At 47.1% G+C, this 19,540-nt stretch overlaps 1 protein-coding gene across 1 annotated transcript in view; it reads right to left on the bottom strand.

The window, feature by feature from the left end:
* The window catches only part of HCRTR2 (hypocretin receptor 2), a 1,670,131-nt gene that overhangs the window by 464,010 nt on the left and 1,186,581 nt on the right, over window positions 1-19,540 (bottom strand). Inside the window, exon 5 of the mRNA XM_078646799.1 lies at window positions 7,956-8,185. Coding sequence (XP_078502925.1) covers window positions 7,956-8,185 — 230 coding nt within the window. The remainder of the gene's footprint in view (window positions 1-7,955; window positions 8,186-19,540) is intronic.

The raw sequence follows: 19,540 nt of genomic DNA, 5'->3' as shown, positions 1-19,540 counted from the left end.
GATCCGTTGGTATTAAAATTGTCAAATATTAGTCAAAGACTAACTAACATCGAGCACCAATTATTGAGTAATATTCCAAGTTGTCCTATTGTTCCCATTGAAGCATTAGCTCCAGCTCCAACTGTTCCCACTGTTTTACCTATTAGCAATAAGGCGTTGGCAAGTACAAATGTGGCAGAGCCCTCCCTGTGTCCGATGGGCAATTTATTGGGTTTCTGACACATTGGTAACTGGCAGAGGAGCAATATTAGGGAGCGGCATTCATAATAGGGCTCGCCAGGGAGGTTTGAACAGCCATCACTGTAATGGAATTCTTAACTTACCCCCCGAGCAACGCCCTATTGTATTGTCCTTACTAACGTACCCCACCTACAATCTGGTGTCGAGGAAAACTGGGTCTCTTTGAGGAATAAGGCCCTCCATCTATTAGATTCTAAAACAAGGTTGTGGGGGTCAGGTATTCAGGGGCTACAAAATGGCCTGCAGAATTGCGTGGATAGGTAAATCAAAGTAAACAAGTAGTGGTGACTGAGTGGTGGTTAATTCTGGGTGTCCCTGCTTAGTAAAGACAATTCTAGATAGGGCTTGCTCACGGTATTTGAGTGAGGAAAGTATAAACATCCTACCTCTGGGGTATTTTTATCAAGACACACGGTCCATGCAAATGCTGAGGGTTGTTAGCAATCGTGTACCACCAGCTCAGGGGAAATATGAATATTCTTTCCCAACTTTTAATAGATTTGAATCGTTTAACTATCTAGAGGATATTGATTGACTGGGTCTAGCATCCCAGCCAACCAACGCCTCCTCACGATGGGTTCAGGAAAGTAGTAGCAATGGAGTGTATAACTCCCGTGGTAGGGGACACCGAGTGTCCCACTGCAGCAGCCTGGACAGTCTGGTCACACTGGGGTCCTATGCCATCGACATGGCTCCACGCTGTATTATCAGTGATAATGTTCTACCCTTTTCCACAACAATTTCTGATTTAGGCCTTCTATCAAGTACACCTTTGGAGGCTCCCGCAGTTCTCAAAATAGCATCCTGGAACGTTGGGGGCTTATAAGTAAATTAGTCTCTACGGAATGGACCACATTTATTGAGGAACAGGATATCATATTTTTTCAAGAAACTTGGGCAGTGGACAAGGTGTTCTTTGAGGGATATATTAACTTTCCTAAACAGCAGTTCAGGGAGAAAGGTGTAGACCGAAGGGTGGCTTGTCAATCTGGATTAGGCAGTCCCTCTCCTACAATCTAGAGGAGATTGTTATTGATTCACGGGACATTCTTATTCTCAAGCTAGCCTATGGCAGTACCCAGGACATTGTATTTATTAATGTTCATTCTAGGGGTCTGCAAGGAGGGAAGTCGTCTGATACAGTAGACCTCTTAGATGTTTTTTTTAACTCAACACAGAAGGAATAGCAACATTATAATCGCAGGGGATTTTAATTGCACTTACGAACCACTTGATTGTGAGGATATGAATCTTAGCTTTGAGGATAACGACCAATGGTTAATTCCACCGCTGGATCTTTCTCCCATAGAAAAGTGGACCAGAGCAGCTCTCCAGCTAAAAGCTCTGTGCCTAGAACATAGTGTTAAGACCAGCCAATGGCCGCACGAAGTCCGACAAGTTTGGGACCCCAACATTTAGCAATGGGCATCGTTATAGTCGTATTGACTATTTTATTATCAATATGGAACTTTGGCCAGAATTACTTGATATGATGGTGGTTGCCTGGCCTGAAAGTGACCACAACCCACTCCTAGTTTCCATGCGGGCTATTGCATCTGGTAGGACCGCAAAATAGTCTGCATTTCGTAGAAGGCCACCTGACTAATGACACCAGACGTCTTAAATGGTGCAAGGTAGCACTTGACCCAGAGAAGTTGCAAGCTATGAGTAACCTTGTAGCTAATTCCATTGTTACCCTTCAGGCAGAGGCTGAATTGGGGTGGCTAGGGATGGAGTTGCACAAACAGATGAGCATCTTTTTAATCAATTGAAAGGTTTTTTTATCACACACAACTCAAAAGGCCCAGTATCATCTGTGTGCAAAGCAGCATTGTGGTATAACTCCAAATGTCAGGCTGCTTACAAATTATTGGCAGCCGCAATTAGGAGTAAGAACCAGGCCTCTATAAGACAGAAGCGGCTGGGTTACAAGGTAGCAAAATTCAAGGCGAAACGGGAATGGGATGAGGCCCATTGGGCGGAACTTCTCCTCGCATGCTCTGGAAGGGATATGACACGATTTTGGCACTTAGTGAAATGGGGGAGTGGGGACCCTGGTAAAGCTCCCACCAACCATGTGGAACCGGATCAGTGGGTTTGTCACTTCAAAGGTCAATTTGCTATTAACTGGGGCACTCAGGACACCTTTGTTGTGCCATCATCCTCTCCTCCACTTAGCATCTCCAGTAAGGAGGTAGAAGTAGCCCTCCTTAAAGTTCCCAAAGGAAGGGCTCCGGGTCTAGACTGCATTCCTGCAGACCTTTTTGTACAAGATCTGGCATCCTGGCCAAATATATCCAACTTTTAATGAGTGCCATTGATCAAGGGGGAGCAATTCCAAGTTCCTGGGCTGGTGCTGTCATCCTTCCCATTTTTAAAAAGGGGGACCGTTCACTGCCAGGAAATTATAGACCTATTAGCCTGATTGATTGCATTCAGAAAGTTGTGGCTAGAGTGATACTAGGGAGAATACAGGCATGGATGGACGATTGCCACATCCTATCAGACCTACAAGCTGGCTTCCGACAATGTATCAGTACAGTGGATCAGGTTAATTCTCATCTATTGGCGTACTGTTACTCTGGGGAGAGGTTCCATCTACGCAGCATTTGTGGACCTTAGGTCTGCATTTGACCTAGTCCTGCACTCCAAACTGTGGCATAGCCTTGTAAAGTTGGGTATGCCATTGGAGATTTTGTCTTTTGTTGTTAAATTGCATACAAACACCTATGCCCAGGTTAGGTGGGATAGAGCAGGTCGCACCACCGACAAGTTCCCAGTCGAGAAGGGTGTCAGGCAGGGGTGCGTCCTTGCACCCACTCCATTTTCCATCTATATAAATGGGGTATTGAAATATTTTGAAAACTGCCCAACTGATGCCCCCAGCTTAGGTGGAAAAAAGATCCCACTCCTAATGTTTGCCGATGACACCCTTATTGTATCCAAAACAAGACAGGGTATCCAACGTGCCCTGACAAGATTCGAAGAGTTCTGTGAGGATCATGACCTCATTGTCAATGTTGACAAAACGAAGTTTATGGTCCTCCAGAACTCCTTTAAACAAATCTGTGAAGTTAGGATGCAGGAAGGTGCTTTGGAGCAAACAGAGACTTTTTCATATCTTGGGGTAACCCTTGACAAAAAGATGAGTTGGAAGCCCCAAATCGACTGTCTCATGGTTAGACATGCCCAACTCTCTGGTGTGTTGCTTAGGGAGAATAGTCGCTCCTATACCATACCCGTAGCCCCAGTACTGCAGATTTACAATTCTAAAATCAGTGCCACAATTTTGTATGGTTCGGAGTTGTGGGCGCATGCGAATCTGTTAGCGCTGGTGGTAGCACAAAACAAATTTTTAAGATCTTTAACGGGTTTGCCGCAATCAACCCACCTAATTCCTCTCTATATGGACCTGTGGTGTCACTCCATAAGAGATGTTGCCCGTTATAGATCAGTATTATACTGGAGAAGACTCTGGGGGACTCCCGAATTAGCCAACTATGAGTTGGCCGTGCGGGAAATTCGGGATATGGATGTGAACAATAAAATAGAGTGGTTCAGGTGTCTCAAAAATATTCTCAGTGAGTTGGGATTGAACCGGTTGTGGACCTCCCCAGAGGGAAGTGTCTTATCTTCTAAAACAGAGCTAAAGACAGCCTATTGGCAATGGATTTATTCCCAACAGTATACATCTTCCAGTAGTCCTACATTATTAAGCACCTTCCTATATATTAAATCCGGACCTAATTATGAACAGTACTGGGATTTAATCTCCTCAACTCGTGATCGTAAATTATTCCATCAGTTTGGAGTCGGTACTTTACCTACCAAGGTCTTCACTTCTAAGTGGTCTAACTTGTATGCCAGCAATAGTCAATGTCCTTTTTGCCCAGATAGGGATGAAACGGTGGTCCATATGTTATTTGCATGTCCAGCGTATCACAACCCGAGGAGATACTGGCTAAAACCCCTGTGTACTTTTATGCCGACCAGGGTCCACAGTGAGGCATTCAGATTATTTAAATCTGCAGTGGATGGCCCTTATGTGATTGCCCTAGCTAAGTTTTTGGGCTGGGTGTGGGGGATTCGCTTGTCTGCAGGGAGGCGTACGTAATTTTCCTCCCCCTTTCTTCCCATTTTAATATGTGTCACTTGCTTGTATATGAATTTTAATGTATTGTTCGATGCTCTTTTTAAGGTGAACTGTTCTTGGCCACTATATAGGTGGGTTTTAGTGTTGTATTAAATTATTTATAGTTTTATCAAAGTGTATTATAGGATTGAGCCACAGTCAGGTGTATTGGAATAGTGTAACGTAATGTCTATTGATGATTTTTAGACCCTGTGTTTGTACTGTGTTGTCTTTTGTGATTTTTTAAAAATCGAAATAAAGTTTATAAATGAAAAAATGAAATGATATGTGTGGGGTCAAGTTGGTCGACATGTTTCATGCTCTAAATCGTCCAGTTGGATCTTGGCATTTCATCAGGACGGGGGATCCTCATCTACTCTAGAGGGGACGGCATGTGTATATGTAATGAAGGCCACGTCCCTACAGTCTAGACTCATTTGTGTCTTTGTCCTGTGTGAAAGTAGAAGGGTGGACAAATTAGTAAAAGTGTGGTATATCTTCTGGAGAACACCTAGAAAAGGGGTTATTTTGGCCCCAACCGTGACGTCCAGGGTACACCCAATATGGTGAGGAAGAAAGCACTCAGCATGAGGTCCTCCGAAGCGCGGGACCTACCCGCATATAGACATCCCCGGCTCAAGCGGATTTAATTTCCCCTCTTCTGGCACGACTTTTGAGTCAGTTGTTTTTACTCGACCATAGGAACCCAGAGGATATAATTGGAGCTATTCCAGTTTTTCTTCTCCATGAGTAACACCTGGTAAGTACAATCTAACACCCCTTCCCCCTGCTTAGGAACTGCATTCCATTGCTTTTGTCTTAGCTATCTGGGGCCTGTATGATGGACCTACCAAGCCCCTGTACCTCTTTTTGTGATAAGCATATTTGTGCTTGCCACATTTTTCCCAGAACAAAGAGTGTGTTGTGTTAATGAATACGTTTTAAGAGACTGCTATGTGTTGTCCTCGGCTGGAGAATGTACTCATCCAGTCTCTCCCAAACATTTTGCAATGTTCCATTGTCTGTTTGAACCCCCCTAACTACAGGGCAGGCACAGGGTCTGTGCTCATCCTGGACGCCAACACCCCTTCTGCCACGATATGCCTCACTCAATAGCAATTTTTAGATTAGGAGTGATTGTCCATTTACTGCTTGCGGAACAATAATACATGTTATAGGTACCCTTTTTTATTGGTGATAGGCAGCAAGACAAATATCTTCGATGAAGACTAAACTAAAAGCAATGTTCTCCATAGAAACCAGAAACACAATCAATCCTGATGTAAATGAACATAATCTCCATACGTTTTCACAATGCCAGTCATGCGAACCTGGTATTTAATACAATAAAGGACATTGTAATCTAGCACTCAAATAAAGGAACAGTTTAGACATTTGTGAAATGGATCTCCTTTAAATAATAGGAGCACTGTAACATTATATAGTGATGCTTTGTTTTTAATGGGATATCAAATCACAGATGAAGATTATTACTTGTATAAATACATGGTAAAAACGAAATTAAACGAAAATATATTAGAAAGTATGACCAAGGGTTACATGTGTAATTCATTTTAGGCAACAAAGTAGATACGCATATTTCTCTAAAGCTTCTTTACATATATATATATATATATATATATATATATATATATATATATATATATATATATATATATATACATTAATATATAAATGTATATATGTGTATATATATATAACTCGAAGGACAGATCCTATTATTAAAGCAATTGTAAGTATTAACTCGATTCAATATGGCAAGTATATTACCACTAGTTTTCGACACCCTGTTCACCAATGGCTGACATGTAAATTCTAGCAAATCAGAACTCCAGTTCTCAAAAATTACAATATACCAAAAACAAAATTGTCAAAGATGGATGTTGTAACCTCAGAGGAGAGATGCGAACACAGCTGCCAACTGAGGCATCAAAAGCGTAACAACTTGTACAGCACGAAGATGATACCATTTTCTCAAAAGGGCATTTGAAAATTAAATAAAATATTAGCAGCCAGGAGGCACGGTATGCCATTACATATGGCAATGATTCATGATTTTCTGGAAGGAGAACTCATTGTCCGATTTATGCTAACTCGAGTAATGTGAGCTTTTTCTATCTTCACTCTTTTGTAAAATATTATAGGAGGCAACGGTTCTTACATATTTCGTTTGCAGGTATTACAGCAATCATAAGCTAGCAACGATTTCCTAGACCCAAACCTTCACAAGGATTTATATTTTTGTCTGTTCATCAGACATAAAGAACAGTAAGAAAAACGACACTGTAAATGAAAATGCTGTCGTTTATTTACACCTAACAAGCTCTGCGGTGTTTTATGTTCTCCACATGGTACAATAGAATTCCTCCAGAAAATAAAGTAGTCACCTACTTTTGATTCCTACATTTTAAGGTATGAATATCAGTAATGAGGTAGAAATGGGATAATTTGTGTCAATATTGTTTATAAACGGGTCTACATAATCAGTGGTCCTTTTTAGGTCTGGATAGACGCGCAACCGCTGTCTCAAAGAGACATGTTGTATTCAATCTGTCAGCTTCAGCTCACCAATGGGCTTACCATTTGCTCACTCTATTGTCACTCTCCTATCAATTGTCCTCATTTGCCCATGACATGCATGTGCCATGTGTCTTCTTGTGTTTAACCCTTCCCCAGAGCATGGACCAAGTACTTGTATCCGTCCATTGCTTCAATTTAGGAGCCTCTTTTTTCTTTCTGTTTGAGCTTGTGTTTTTACAAGCTCCCTGTTCTCCTCTAACCTGGGCTTCATTTAGAACTGTGTATAGATTGTTAAACTGCATTAACTGCATTGCAAGAAAATTGCAAGCTGGTGTTACTTTCATGTTCTTTGCAGTTGTGCATCGCGTAAGCTCAATCCAAAGGTATCAGATCACTTTACATCAGTACCAGTTGCAATACACAGGGGCACATTCATTTGTAGGCACGAGAGATTAAGTAATTTGCCCAGAATCACTGAATTTTGAACCTCTAGCTGAGCCAGCTTCAAAATCAGCTGTTCTAGCCGTTAACCCACATCCTCTCCCAACAGAATAAGAACATGAAAGTTGCTGTTTCCCAATTTGTAGGTGTCACAGGTGGAGATTGCTTTAATTTTTCTTGCTGCGCCTTCCTCTCCATCTTTAACTGCTCTTTTGTATCTCCTAAACAAAAGATAAATAAACCCAACCTGAGCCAAGCTCCATCTGCCTTGCCTCTCCACTTTCAGAGGCAGCAGGGCTGGGGATTTAATGCATGTGTACCTGCTTGTGTGTAACTTGAAGAAAAACAGTGAAGTGGCCACCATATCCTTAGGATTTTTACATGACTTTCAGCAATGCTGAACAGCAGCCCTGCTGCTATTCAGCATAGCTATAAGATATTGAGTTTGACAATGCTGATAGCTCTTGGATTGCCGAGACCCATTGGTTTTGCTAATGCTTGTTTCAGGCTATTGACAATTATCTTGCTGTTAAACAGTAGTTCAGCGATCATGCAGTCTCCACAGTGGTAAGTGATAGGATGGAATGAGATGCATCTTTACCTCTTCAGAACATTGAGGACACTAATGGGCAGGTAACAGAGCGCAAAGACCAGCAGAACCACCATCAGCATGCGAGCAGTTTTCCTCCTGCCTCGGATCTGCTTGATTTCCGCTGCCACTGCGTTCATTCGTGTCTTTGAAGACTGTTGTTGGCCTAGCCCTTTAGGATGTGCTGGGCAATGCAAAGGTTTCCAATTCTTTTGAACTGCAACAGAAGAGGTTCCTGGGATCTGAAACAGCAAGAGAAGGCCTGCGTTACATTTCTGAGCAGTAAAATAAAGCCAATTCCTGCAGTTAATCCAAACGAATCAAGACTGTGCTGAATTGCAATATGGTGCAGCACTTCCTGATTACAGTAGCTGCAACAGCAGGGGGTTGTTATTGATACGAGCATTTTGTTCACACTGTTTTCTGGCATTTTACTCCAGCATGGACGACTTTCACTAAAGTCGCAGTTCGTGTTTCTAAATTAGCTTACATGATAGATTTGTTATTTTATTTATATGCCTAGCTGTAACGTCTATTTTCGGTATATGATATATCTAATACGAAAAGCTAAAAGAAACGTAAAGTTGCATTCCGAAACCATTGAAGAATTAGAATCTTTCAACTCCTGCAAGTGCTAAATAATCTTCAAAACCATAGAAGAAATTCCTGTGTTATCTGTATCTGAAAGACTGCCAATTGTGAGCATAATTATTGTCATGTAGAAAAAATACGTGTTCTTGAAAGCCATGTATCACTAAGTGCCAAAACACTTTTCATTACATAAATTGCTAATACTTCTGTTTAGGTGAAGTGTTGCCAATATCCGTTTTGGAAGCATCCAGAGTTCCTGTTTTGTGTCTGCTCCCTGCGGTACAATAGTCACTACAACTAAAATATGAACCACATTATCTAATTAAAAAATGAGATCTGGCAAGTATATAGCACTTCTATATACTTTTGGTAGTTTTGAATTTACGGATCTTGATTTAATTTTGAAAGTCACTTTTACAAACCTCTTTCCGTCATTGTATCTTTTTATGTTTACATTTATGTATTGAATTTGTATGATTTCAACAGAATAATCACAACAATAATGAAAATATGCCTTGTATCATCCAACAAACGTAGAAGAAGCGTTCAGACTTCTCTAAATCAACAACCCCAGCATCTCCCCCCTCCCAATGTCCTTCCCCTCCTCTCTCCCTCCCCCCCCCCCCCCCCCCCCCGTGGTCAAACGACCGAACCTGTTGTGCCGCATCCTAGGGAGCAGTCTGCGTCGGGTCTATGAGACGTAAAAATCGCAAATATTTGGGGCACGTGAGTTTTCTAAATTCGGACAGCAGCTCTAAGAAGGTTTTCTAAAGAGCAGGGAACGAGGCGCTTTGATTAATAAGGGAAAGGGAAATCTACTCCATGGCGAGAATGTGCCACATCCGATGCAGCACGGGTGGGCAGGCGGGTCGTTCCCCAGTGTGCAAGTATATTTTGAAGGGACGCCCCCAGGGCCAGTGCTATTTGACATCTGGTAAGCCTAAGAGGATGTATGCTGGAAACCGAGGCAATTCTGTATCGAAATGAGTATCTATATCCTTAAGTACCTGCGCCCAGTAAGGAGTTAGTTGGGGGCAGTCCCACAATATGTGTGTCAGGGTGCCAGGTAATCCACATCCGCGCCAACACAGGGATCTCTTGTTGGGTTGCCTTTGTGAAGTTTGGCGGGAGGAAAATACCAATAGGTTGCTATATTGGTGGCGGTCTCTACACTTGAAACATTACGGACAGTGTGCTTAGCTCTGTCATATATGTCCTCTCTGAGTAAGCGTAGGTTCCCATCTTTTTAGACTCAGCGTCCTATGAGGTGTTGGGGCTTGTCTTATTAAATAATATATCTGTGATATAAGGTGGGTGTTATTAGATTTGGATAATAGCCACTACTCGAATACGGTAAGGTGACGCTGTGCCTGTGGGCTGAAACTGGAGTGAGTGCATGACCCAATGTCTTATTTTCTGATAAGGAAACTGTTCTGCTTCAGGGAGTCCCTGTTGGTCTTGGAAATCTTCAAAGGAAAGCAGGCCCTCCTCATCAAAGAAGTGTCCAATCGATCTGATACCCTCCCTTGTCCACCTCGTGAAGGTCTTCGCATTCCATCCCAGGGGAGAAGGAAGGGATCTCTAGAATGGGGGTCAATGGGGACAGAAAGGTGGTGAGAGCTCTTTTCTCCACTATTTTATCCCATGCCACTAGGGGGCTGGCGTTACAAGCGAGAGGTAAAGGTTCTTTGGCCTAGCTGGTTTTGGTAGGAAAGGAATCTGCCATAGCGACCGCCCTGACAGAGAACTGTCCATGAAAAGCCAGTGATTTTAAAATTCTAGGCTCGACAATTCGATGAATGCTTTTATCTGGGCTGCCAATAATAGTCCTAGAGATTTGGAATCCCAAGGCCGCCCTCCCCTGGGGGCCTGTAGCTTAGATCGCGCCATTCTGGGTCTCTTGTCCACCCAAATAAAGGATTCCAGCTCTTGCTGAAGCTTACGTACTGTTCCTGGGGATGGTTCCAGTGGAAGGGTCTGAAGGAGAAACATTATCTTTGGTAGTATGAACCTTCTAACAGCCACTGTCAGGCCAAGCCAGGACAATGAGTGTGGTTGCCACTGGCGCAGGTCTTCCCTGATATGTAAAGAGGAATATTTAACGTTATGGTGCTAAATAAGGACGCATACAGTTGTATCCCTAGGTATGGAATCACTATTGGGGCCCACTGAATGGGATATGTGTTTCTCAGATTGTTTAGTATAAAGGGTTTCAGAATGATGCTGAGGGTGTGTGACTTATGAAGGTTAATTTTGAAGCCTGCTGCTAGGGAGAATTGCTCCAGGTCGGACAGAAAAGTTGAAAGGGAGGCCAGGAGATTTTCAAAAGTCGCTATTACATCATCTGCGTATGAACTGAGTGTACATGTGTCCCCCCAAAGTGTATTCCAAAAATGAGTGGGTTATCACGGACTCTGTGGGCCACTGGTTCCATATATAATGTGAACAGGAATGGGGAGAGAAGGCAGCCCTGGCGTGTGCCTCTCTGTATGAGAAACGGGGTAGATGTATCACCATTCACATGAACCATGGCTGCTGGACTGCTATATTCACAGAAAACCCAAGCTATGAATATTTCAGGTAGCCCAAAGTGCTGCAATGTCGCTTCTAAGTATGTCCAGTTGACCCTGTCGAAAGTGTTTCAGCATCCATCAAAAGGAGCACGCGTTCAGTGTCAAATCGTTAGGCTTCCTTTATTAAGTGGAGTAATCGCTTGGTGCTATCTGCACATTGGCGGCTGGGGACAAATCCAGCTTGGTCGGGGTTAATGAACCCAGGAAGAAGAGGGGACAAACGGATGCTTGTGAATAACTTAAATTCAAAATTCAGGAGGGATATGGGCCTGTATGAAGCACATTGCCGCTTATCTTTCCCGGCTTAGTGTATTACGATCACTGAGGCCTCTAGCATTGTTTTAGGGAGAGTGGATGATGTCCCTATAGTGTAGTATACCCTAGTGAGAATAGGAGCTAAAATGATGCCGACAGTTTTGTAAAACAAAGAGGACCACCCCGCTCTCTCCAGGCCTCCGCCTGGTTGTATAGGTAATAAAATAACAACTTGGCCTCATGTTCATGGGTCGACTTTAGGCTTGAGCACTGACATAGGATAGCTCACGCCGGGCCTGGGCGCAGCCGTGTTGAGCTAGAGTTTATTGTTTCCCAGCTTCCAGCTTCACGCCCTCTGCCCGACCCTGCAGTCGTAGGTGGGCTTGCCACAGAATCTTCCTGGATGTTCAACAATTGACGAGCTTCCTTAACTGAGCGGAATTGTTGATTTTTACCACAGAGGCGAAAGATGAGGCGCAATGGGTGCACCCACGATTATGGGATTTTACTGTCTTGGAGGTGCATCATTGTTAGATCTGGGGGTCTGTGGTTGGCAAGGGTATTCACCTTTGTCCAAATAGGGACCCTTACTTCTAAGTCAGGATAAGGGGATTACACTCCTTAGTAACCCCTGCTCACCCCCTTGGTAGCTTGGCACGAGCAGACAGACTTATCTCAGAGGCAGTGTGTTAAGCATTTGTAAATATACACAGTAATACAGTAGAAACACTACAGATGGACACAACAGAGGTTTTATAAAAATAAGTATTCTTTATACAGACTTAAACACAAGACCACAAACGACAAAAATCCACAATACTACGCTTTAGATTACTTAAAAGATGATTACAGTGTCTTAGTTCAAGTTGTTGGCAAATGCGACAAAGTTTTCAACAAAGTACCTGGATGCGTGACGCAAAGTAAACAAAAAGCTCACAAAAGGGGAGATGCGTCGGTACCATGATACGGGGGAACGGTTGCGTCCTTCCTCAATGCTTGCGCACAGTAGGGGACTCATCGTGAACCTTACCGGAACGAAGGTGATACGTAGATTCTCGGCTTTCGGGCCGTTGCGGTGCACAAGATGGCGCCTTGATGCGATGATCCGGTTGCGATGCGAGAAGATGGCGCCCTTGATGCGGCGATGCGATGATGCCCTGGCAGCCTTGAGACAACTCTGTACTTTGGAGCCACGACATTCTCTGCAACACACTTCTTCGATGATGCAATGGCGACTCTCTCGATGGAGACTCGCTTCCAGGGAGATGCGGTGAAGGCCGCTTCTCTGCGACGGCGACGCGCTTCTTCTCGATGTGTCGTGCTTCCAGCTCCCAGCTGCATGCAAGTGACTGGAGTCAGAATTCCCAGCAAGGAAATTCAGGAGGGAGCTGGAGGTGAAGTCTTTTATCCCTGAGTCTTCAGTAGAAGGCAAGAACAGTTCAAGCCCTTGGAGAATATTCTGTAGATGAAAGTCCTTACAAAGTTCCTTCTCCTTTCCATTGGCAATGAAGCAACCACTGCAGGCCAACACAGCAAACAGCACACTGGCAGAGAGGCAGTCCAAACTACTGCAGCTTCCTTGGTTCATCTCTCCTTGGCAGAAAAGTTTCTTGTTCCAGAAGTGATCTAGGGACAGTTGTAGGTAAACTACATTTACCGATTCTAAAATACCGAATTTTACCGATTCGGTATTTTAGAATCGGTAAATGCTATGTAGGTAAAAATTCGCTAAGTATTACCGAATCGGTACGATTTGGTATTTAACGAATCAGTATATACCGATTCGGTAAAAGGGGGAACACATTTGAAGGGTGGCAGGGTGTCACGTTGACACCCTGTTGCACCCCTGAATAGTGCATGGGTGCACATGTGGCACACATACATGCACTAAGGGCATGTATGTCTGCCACTTGGCACTGTTATCAATTGCAAAAAATTGCTTCTTTTAGCGTTTTTGATATTTACCACCAACTTGTAGTTGGTGGTAAAGAACGAATCCTGAAATGGGAATAGCACTCATTTGAGTGCTCCCTACAGTAAGGATTCGGTAATTTACTGTTGGACTTGGGCCTTAGGGCAGGTTCACCCCTAATCTTTTTGCTTTTATTTGTGACCCTGTGTTAGTGATTTTTGGGTCTCTACGCACTTTTTCCCTGTGTCCCAGAGTAAAGTGCGTGCGTGTAGTATGGCTGGCCTGCCCTCCCATAGGAATGCATGGGGAATGTGTGTGTCCCTAGTAGTCCCTGATGTGTGGGGAGTGCAGGCTCGAGTTTGGTATGTATGAACTCGTGAGAATGAATGCTGCGCAATGGTATGTGCGGCTTGTATGTGTCTAGAAGGGAAGTGCTACTTCTGGACATTGATGTATGTGTGCAGTGAGGGTGCTGGAGCGTGATTGGCTGGAGCTGGCTGGCATGCCAGGCTCCAGGAAGTCTGGATGGGTCTGCCCGGTGGTGAGTGTGAGATCAGCATGAGTGATGTGTGGGAGGAGTGCACCTGGGTCCTGGATGGGCTAGGTTTTTCCCCACACAATGCTGGCTCCGCCCCCCTGTGGTTTGTCTAACGACCCAAGCCTCCCCAGTGAATGAAAGGGGTGGTTGGGCCATCAAGGGTACTCCCAAGCCAGCTGCAACTGGTTTGCCCCCACCCTGCACCCTGAAGACAAAGGAATTTACAGTATAAGAAGGGGCTGTGTCCCCTTACAATTTGTTCTCTGTTCTGCTTTTGGATCCTTGCCAGAGGGGGCTGTTGCTGCTGCTGGGGCCAGGAGGACCGCCACTTGGCTTGTCTCCCTGCCTGGAGACCCAGTGTGCTGGCTCTGGCCCAGCCTTGCCCCCCTGCCTGCCTCCAGACCCTGCTGGAGCCTTGTCCTGTCCTCCAGTGCTGGGGAGCACTGAGGATTATTTGCCTAGCGCTTTTATTGGATTTATAGCGCTAGGAGCGCTTTACTTGTGCCCCAGCGCTCAATAGCGCTTTGCTTTGCCTTCTAGTGCTGGAGGGTGCTCTTTCTTGACCTTCGGCGCTGGGAGCGTTTTTTTTACATCGCCGGTGCCCACCCGGCATTAGATCAGATTTGCCGATTTTTGGCGAGCGAGTGCCCACCTCGCTTTATATGTTCATTAGAGGCCGGTGCCCACCCGGCATTGCCCCGTTTTATTTTTATTAATTTAAAGCCGGAGCCCACCCGGCATTGCCCCGTGATCACCGCCGCAGCCGGGGAGCATTGAAGACTGTTGCCGGGCCGCTGCCTAGCGCGACCCGGAAGTCCCGCCTCCTGACCCCCAGGGCCGCGCTGCCATTGGCGGCCCCAGAGGAAGTCAGGCGGATTGCTGCGTGACGGGGCCAGGCGGAGAAGAAGTAAAGCAGCCGGCCGTGTCCCCGAGGCTCCCCGAGTGGAGAGAGGAGCCCCGCGCTGCGAGAAGAGGCGCCGCCTGGCCAGCGAGACACCCGGTGAGTGCGGGGCGGGTTCTCCTGATCCTTCGAGCGGCCCCAGTTGGCAGAGGGCCGCTCCAACGTCTGCCGCATTTCTTTGTGGGAGCCAAGAGGCTCCAGGGCACCACTTCCTTTCGAGTCCCCCGTGAGGGACTCCAACGTGCCTGCCATTGTGTCCGAGCCCCGAGAGGCTCGCAGGTGATGGTGTGCGAGTCCCGAGAGACTCGAGAGGCCAGTTCCGTTTTTAATGAGTCCGAGAGGCTCCCAGCCAGCCCGTATTTTTAATTAGGAGCCCCGAGGCTCCTGGGGGGCAACTTGTGTTTTGCGAGCGCAGAGAAGGCTCGAGGGGACAGTTCTTTGTCTAGAGCCCCAGAGAGGCTCTTGGGCGCCATTCATTGTTCTTGAGCCCACGAGGCTCCAACGTTGCCCAGCCCTATTTACAACTGTCCAGCACTTAGTGGACAGTTGCTACGTTTAGGCTTTGTGTCTTGGCTGCCTGCGCAGCCTTCCCTGACATTGGATTCAGGGCATTTCAGCCCTTGCGAGGCCAGATGGCCTGGGGGACAATTCTAGTGTTGTGCTACGTGCACCCTGCGCAATTTATGATTTACTGTTTATGTGATTTCTGCGCAAATGTTCTACCTGCACCTCTGAATGTGTTTTAATGTTTCATGTGCAATTGTCTATGTTATTACCTTTGCTAAAAGTGACCTGCTTAGGTGATTCTTTATGTTTTTATTCCCCTTTGCTAAAAGTGACCTGCCTAGAGGAATGTTTGTTTTTACCTTTGCTAAAAGTGACCTGCTTAGGTAATTGTTTATGTTTTATCCCCTTTGCTAAAAGTGACCTGCTTAGAGGATTGTTTATGTTATTACCTTTGCTAAAAGTGACCTGCTTAGGTAATTGTTTATGCTTTTATTTCCCTTTGCTAAAAGTGACATGCTTAGAGGAATGTTGATGTTTTATTGCCTCTGCTAAATGTGACTTGCTTAGGTGATCATTTTAGGTTTCCTTCCCTTTGCTAAATGTGACTTGCTTAGGTGATGGTTTTCCTTCTTTAGGTCCTGATGATAAGGTCCTAGTTCCCTGCGTGATTTCCCTACAGTGTTTAGAGTGGCGTAGGAGGTATTTACCCTTTACCAGTAGTTACTGGTTGTATGCTACATTTACTATTTCTGTGTTACAGTCATTATATGTTTATGTGCTAAGTGTTATACCTACAAGTGCTATTTCTAAAAGTGCATTCCCCTGACAGTGGTCCAGGTGGCCCTGTCTCGTACATAATCCCTTGTAAATCTTGCCCGTGCCTGTTGGCACATTGTAAAGTGTGTGTGTTATCTAATGTGTTTTTATTATAATACAAAGGCTATTTTTGATATAACCTTGTGTGGAGTTTCCTTTGTGGTGGGCCTAGGGTGTTGTCGCTGGGGTGCGCGTGCAAACGCTTTACACATCGCCTCTGAGATTAGCCTTGCTGCTCGCGTCACGTTACCTAGAGGGTGAGCAGGGGTTATCTTGGTGTGTAACTCCCTTGCCCTGACTTAGAAATGGTGATCCCTGACTGACCTTGGCGTGAGCGTTGGCCGGCCGGGGGTCCCGTTTCTAACATTTACCGAATCAGTATTTTAAGAATTCGGTAATTTACCGATTCCTTAAATTACCGATTTGGTACATTACCGATTCCTTCAATCTGGCCTCCTACATCTGAAAAGCCTAATACCGGTCGGTAACGGCCGAAACGCGGTAATTTTGGCCGTTACCGACCGGTATTAGGCTACCGACATCTGGCCCCTAATCTCTTGGGATCAAGATCCCAATATTTATACCCCAAAATCCTTTGTTCTCTTAAGGCAGCGAGGCCTCTGCCTAGTCCAAACCAGTTCCTGAGCACTTCGTTTACATGACTCTCTTCTTTCTTTCACTGTGCGGGGCAGAGTTATCAGCTGCGGCCCCACAGGAGGTGGAGCCAGCACAGGGGGGGGGGGATACAGCTCTGAAGCACTCTGTTGACATGATTCCACCTCTCCTTTCACAGTGCAGGGCAGAGACATCAGACAAGCCACAGGAGGTGGAGCCAGCATTGTAGAGGGAAGGCCCAGCCCTATTCAGGTCCCAGGTGCAACTCCTCCCTCCCATCTAGATGCAGATTTCTCTATTCACCACCGGGCTGCCCCAGCCTGTCTCCTGGAATCCCCCAGCCCTGTCACTCACAAACCCAGACAAGGAATACACAACCCAGCAGTGGCAGGCTCAAATGGTTAGGCAGGTGACCTGTTCTCAGGACACCCCTGCGCCGCACGGCCACCAGCTGTATGTGTGCCCCTCGTCTCGCTGCTGCCCGCAGCCTCGTTGTGTCTGCCTCGTTGCTCCCTGCCCCTCCGCCGCATTTTGCGTGTGTGCGTTTAATCTTTCTTTTTCCTAACTGTTTTTTGCCTTGTGATTGTTGTATCTGCTGTCCCCTGCGATTAACCTTTTAATTTTTCCTAACTGTTCTTTGCCTTGTGATTATTGTATCTGCTGTCCCCTGCACGTTGTTGTATTGGCATTGTTGATTGTCCCCATGTGCCCGCCCCGCTCCCCGCTTCCCGCCACTGTCCAAGCAGCCACGCCCCCTTTTCATTTTGTGCCCTCCCCGCTCCCGCCTCCCAGCTGCTCCTCCCTCCCACTTCACCATAAATGGCGACCGCGCGTACGTGCAGCGGGCGCGCCGATTGTGTGCTGAAGGTGCGCCAAAGGTAAGCCCGTCTACGCCCGTCCGCGCCTGGTCCGCGCCCAGCGCCAGGACCCCTGGTCCCCACCAATGCAAGTCGACCCGACAGACCTACGACGCCGCGGCCCTCAACGCACTCAATGCCGGACGGAAGCTCACCTGCTGCCGGGCCACCCCGAAAAGCACTCACGGACCCTTCTCCTGCACAACCTGCAAGTTCACCTGCCTCCGAACCGGCACCGCGCCCGCCAAGCCTAATTCCAGCAGCGACCTCAAGTGCATCCTGCTCAACACCCGCTCCGTCCACAGACACGCCGTGGAACTCTGGAACCTCTTCGACACAACATCACCAGACGTCGCCTTCCTCATTGAAACGTGGATGAACGCCTCCTCAGCCCCCGACATCGCCATCGCCATCCCAGATGGATACAAGATCATCAGGAGGGACCGCGTAAACCAGACCGGAGGAGGCATCGCCATCGTCCACAAGAACACCATCCGCATCACGACCGACGCCGACGACACCCTCGCCACTGCCGAACACCTCCACTTCCAGATTCACACCGACCCAAAGACGACCCTCAGAGGCACCCTCATCTACCGACCCCCGGGACCGCGCACGCAATTTAGCGAAGACATCACAGACTTCATCAGCCCACACGCCCTCCCCTCCGCAGACTACATCCTCCTAGGGGACCTCAACTTCCACCTGGAGAACAACAAGGACCGCAACACCGCCGCCCTGCTGGACAACCTCGCCAACCTCGGCCTCAAGCAACTGGTCAACTCCACCCACTACGCCGGCCACACGCTGGATCCCGTCTTCTCATCCAGCAAGCACATCAGCTTCAGCCACTCCACCGAACTCCACTGGACCGACCACAGCTGCGTCCACTTCAGATTCAGAAAAATCACTACCCACCACCACCCGCAACAGGCTCCTCACAGGAGCTGGAACAAGATCACCACCGACCAGCTCACCACCTCCCTCAAGCAGAACCCACCCGCCAGCACATCAGACGCCAACGAAGTAGCCCGCAACTTCACGCAGTGGCTGACCGCCTGCGCCGATGACCTCGCACCACTGAAGAACCCTCCCTGCAGACCCAAAAGCAAGAAAGTCCCCTGGTTCACCGACAAACTCAAGGACTCCAAGAAGATTTGCCGCACCCTCGAGAAAGCCTGGCTCCATGACCGGACCACTGACAACATGACCGCCCTCAAACACGCCACCCGCAAGCACCACCAGCTCATCCGCACCACCAAGAAGAAATCACTGAAGGAGCGACTGGACAACAACGCCCACGACAGCAAGGAACTTTTCAGCATCGTCAAGGAGTTTTCCAACCCCAGCACCGGCAACAACGACATCACCCCCTCACAAGATCTCTGCGACTCCCTCGCCTCGTTCTTCCACTGCAAGATTGCCGACATCCACAACAGTTTCGGCGCTCCATCCACGCACCCAACCACCGAACCAACAAACCCCACCGCCACCCTCCGCACCTGGACCACAGTGACCACCGAAGACACAGCCCGCACGATGAACACCATCCACTCCGGCTCTCCAACCGACCCCTGCCCCCACCACGTCTTCAACAAGGCCGACTCCACCATCGCACCCCAACTCCGGGACGTCATCAACACCTCCTTCAACACCGCCACCTTCCCGGAGAGCTGGAAGCATGCCGAGCTCAGCGCCCTACTGAAGAAACCAACAGCGGGCCCCACCAACCTCAAAAACTTCCGACCCATCTCGCTCCTCCCTTTTCCCGCCAAAGTCATCGAGAAGATCGTCAACAAACAGCTTGCCGCCTTCCTCGAGTCAAACGGATCCCTCGACCCCTCGCAGTCTGGTTTCAGAGCCAACCACAGCACCGAGACCGCCCTCATCGCAGCCACAGACGACATCCGAGCCCTGCTCGACATCGGGGAAACAGCGGCACTCATCCTCCTGGACCTCTCCGCAGCATTCGACACAGTCTGCCACTGCACCCTAGTCCAACGCCTCGACAACACCGGCATCCAAGAGAAGG

The sequence above is a fragment of the Lissotriton helveticus genome, chromosome 6 (genome assembly GCF_964261635.1).
Source record: "Lissotriton helveticus chromosome 6, aLisHel1.1, whole genome shotgun sequence".
NCBI classification, from domain to species: Eukaryota; Metazoa; Chordata; class Amphibia; order Caudata; family Salamandridae; genus Lissotriton; species Lissotriton helveticus.
Note: the sequence above shows the minus strand (reverse complement) of the source record. Positions and strands in the feature narration are given on the sequence as shown.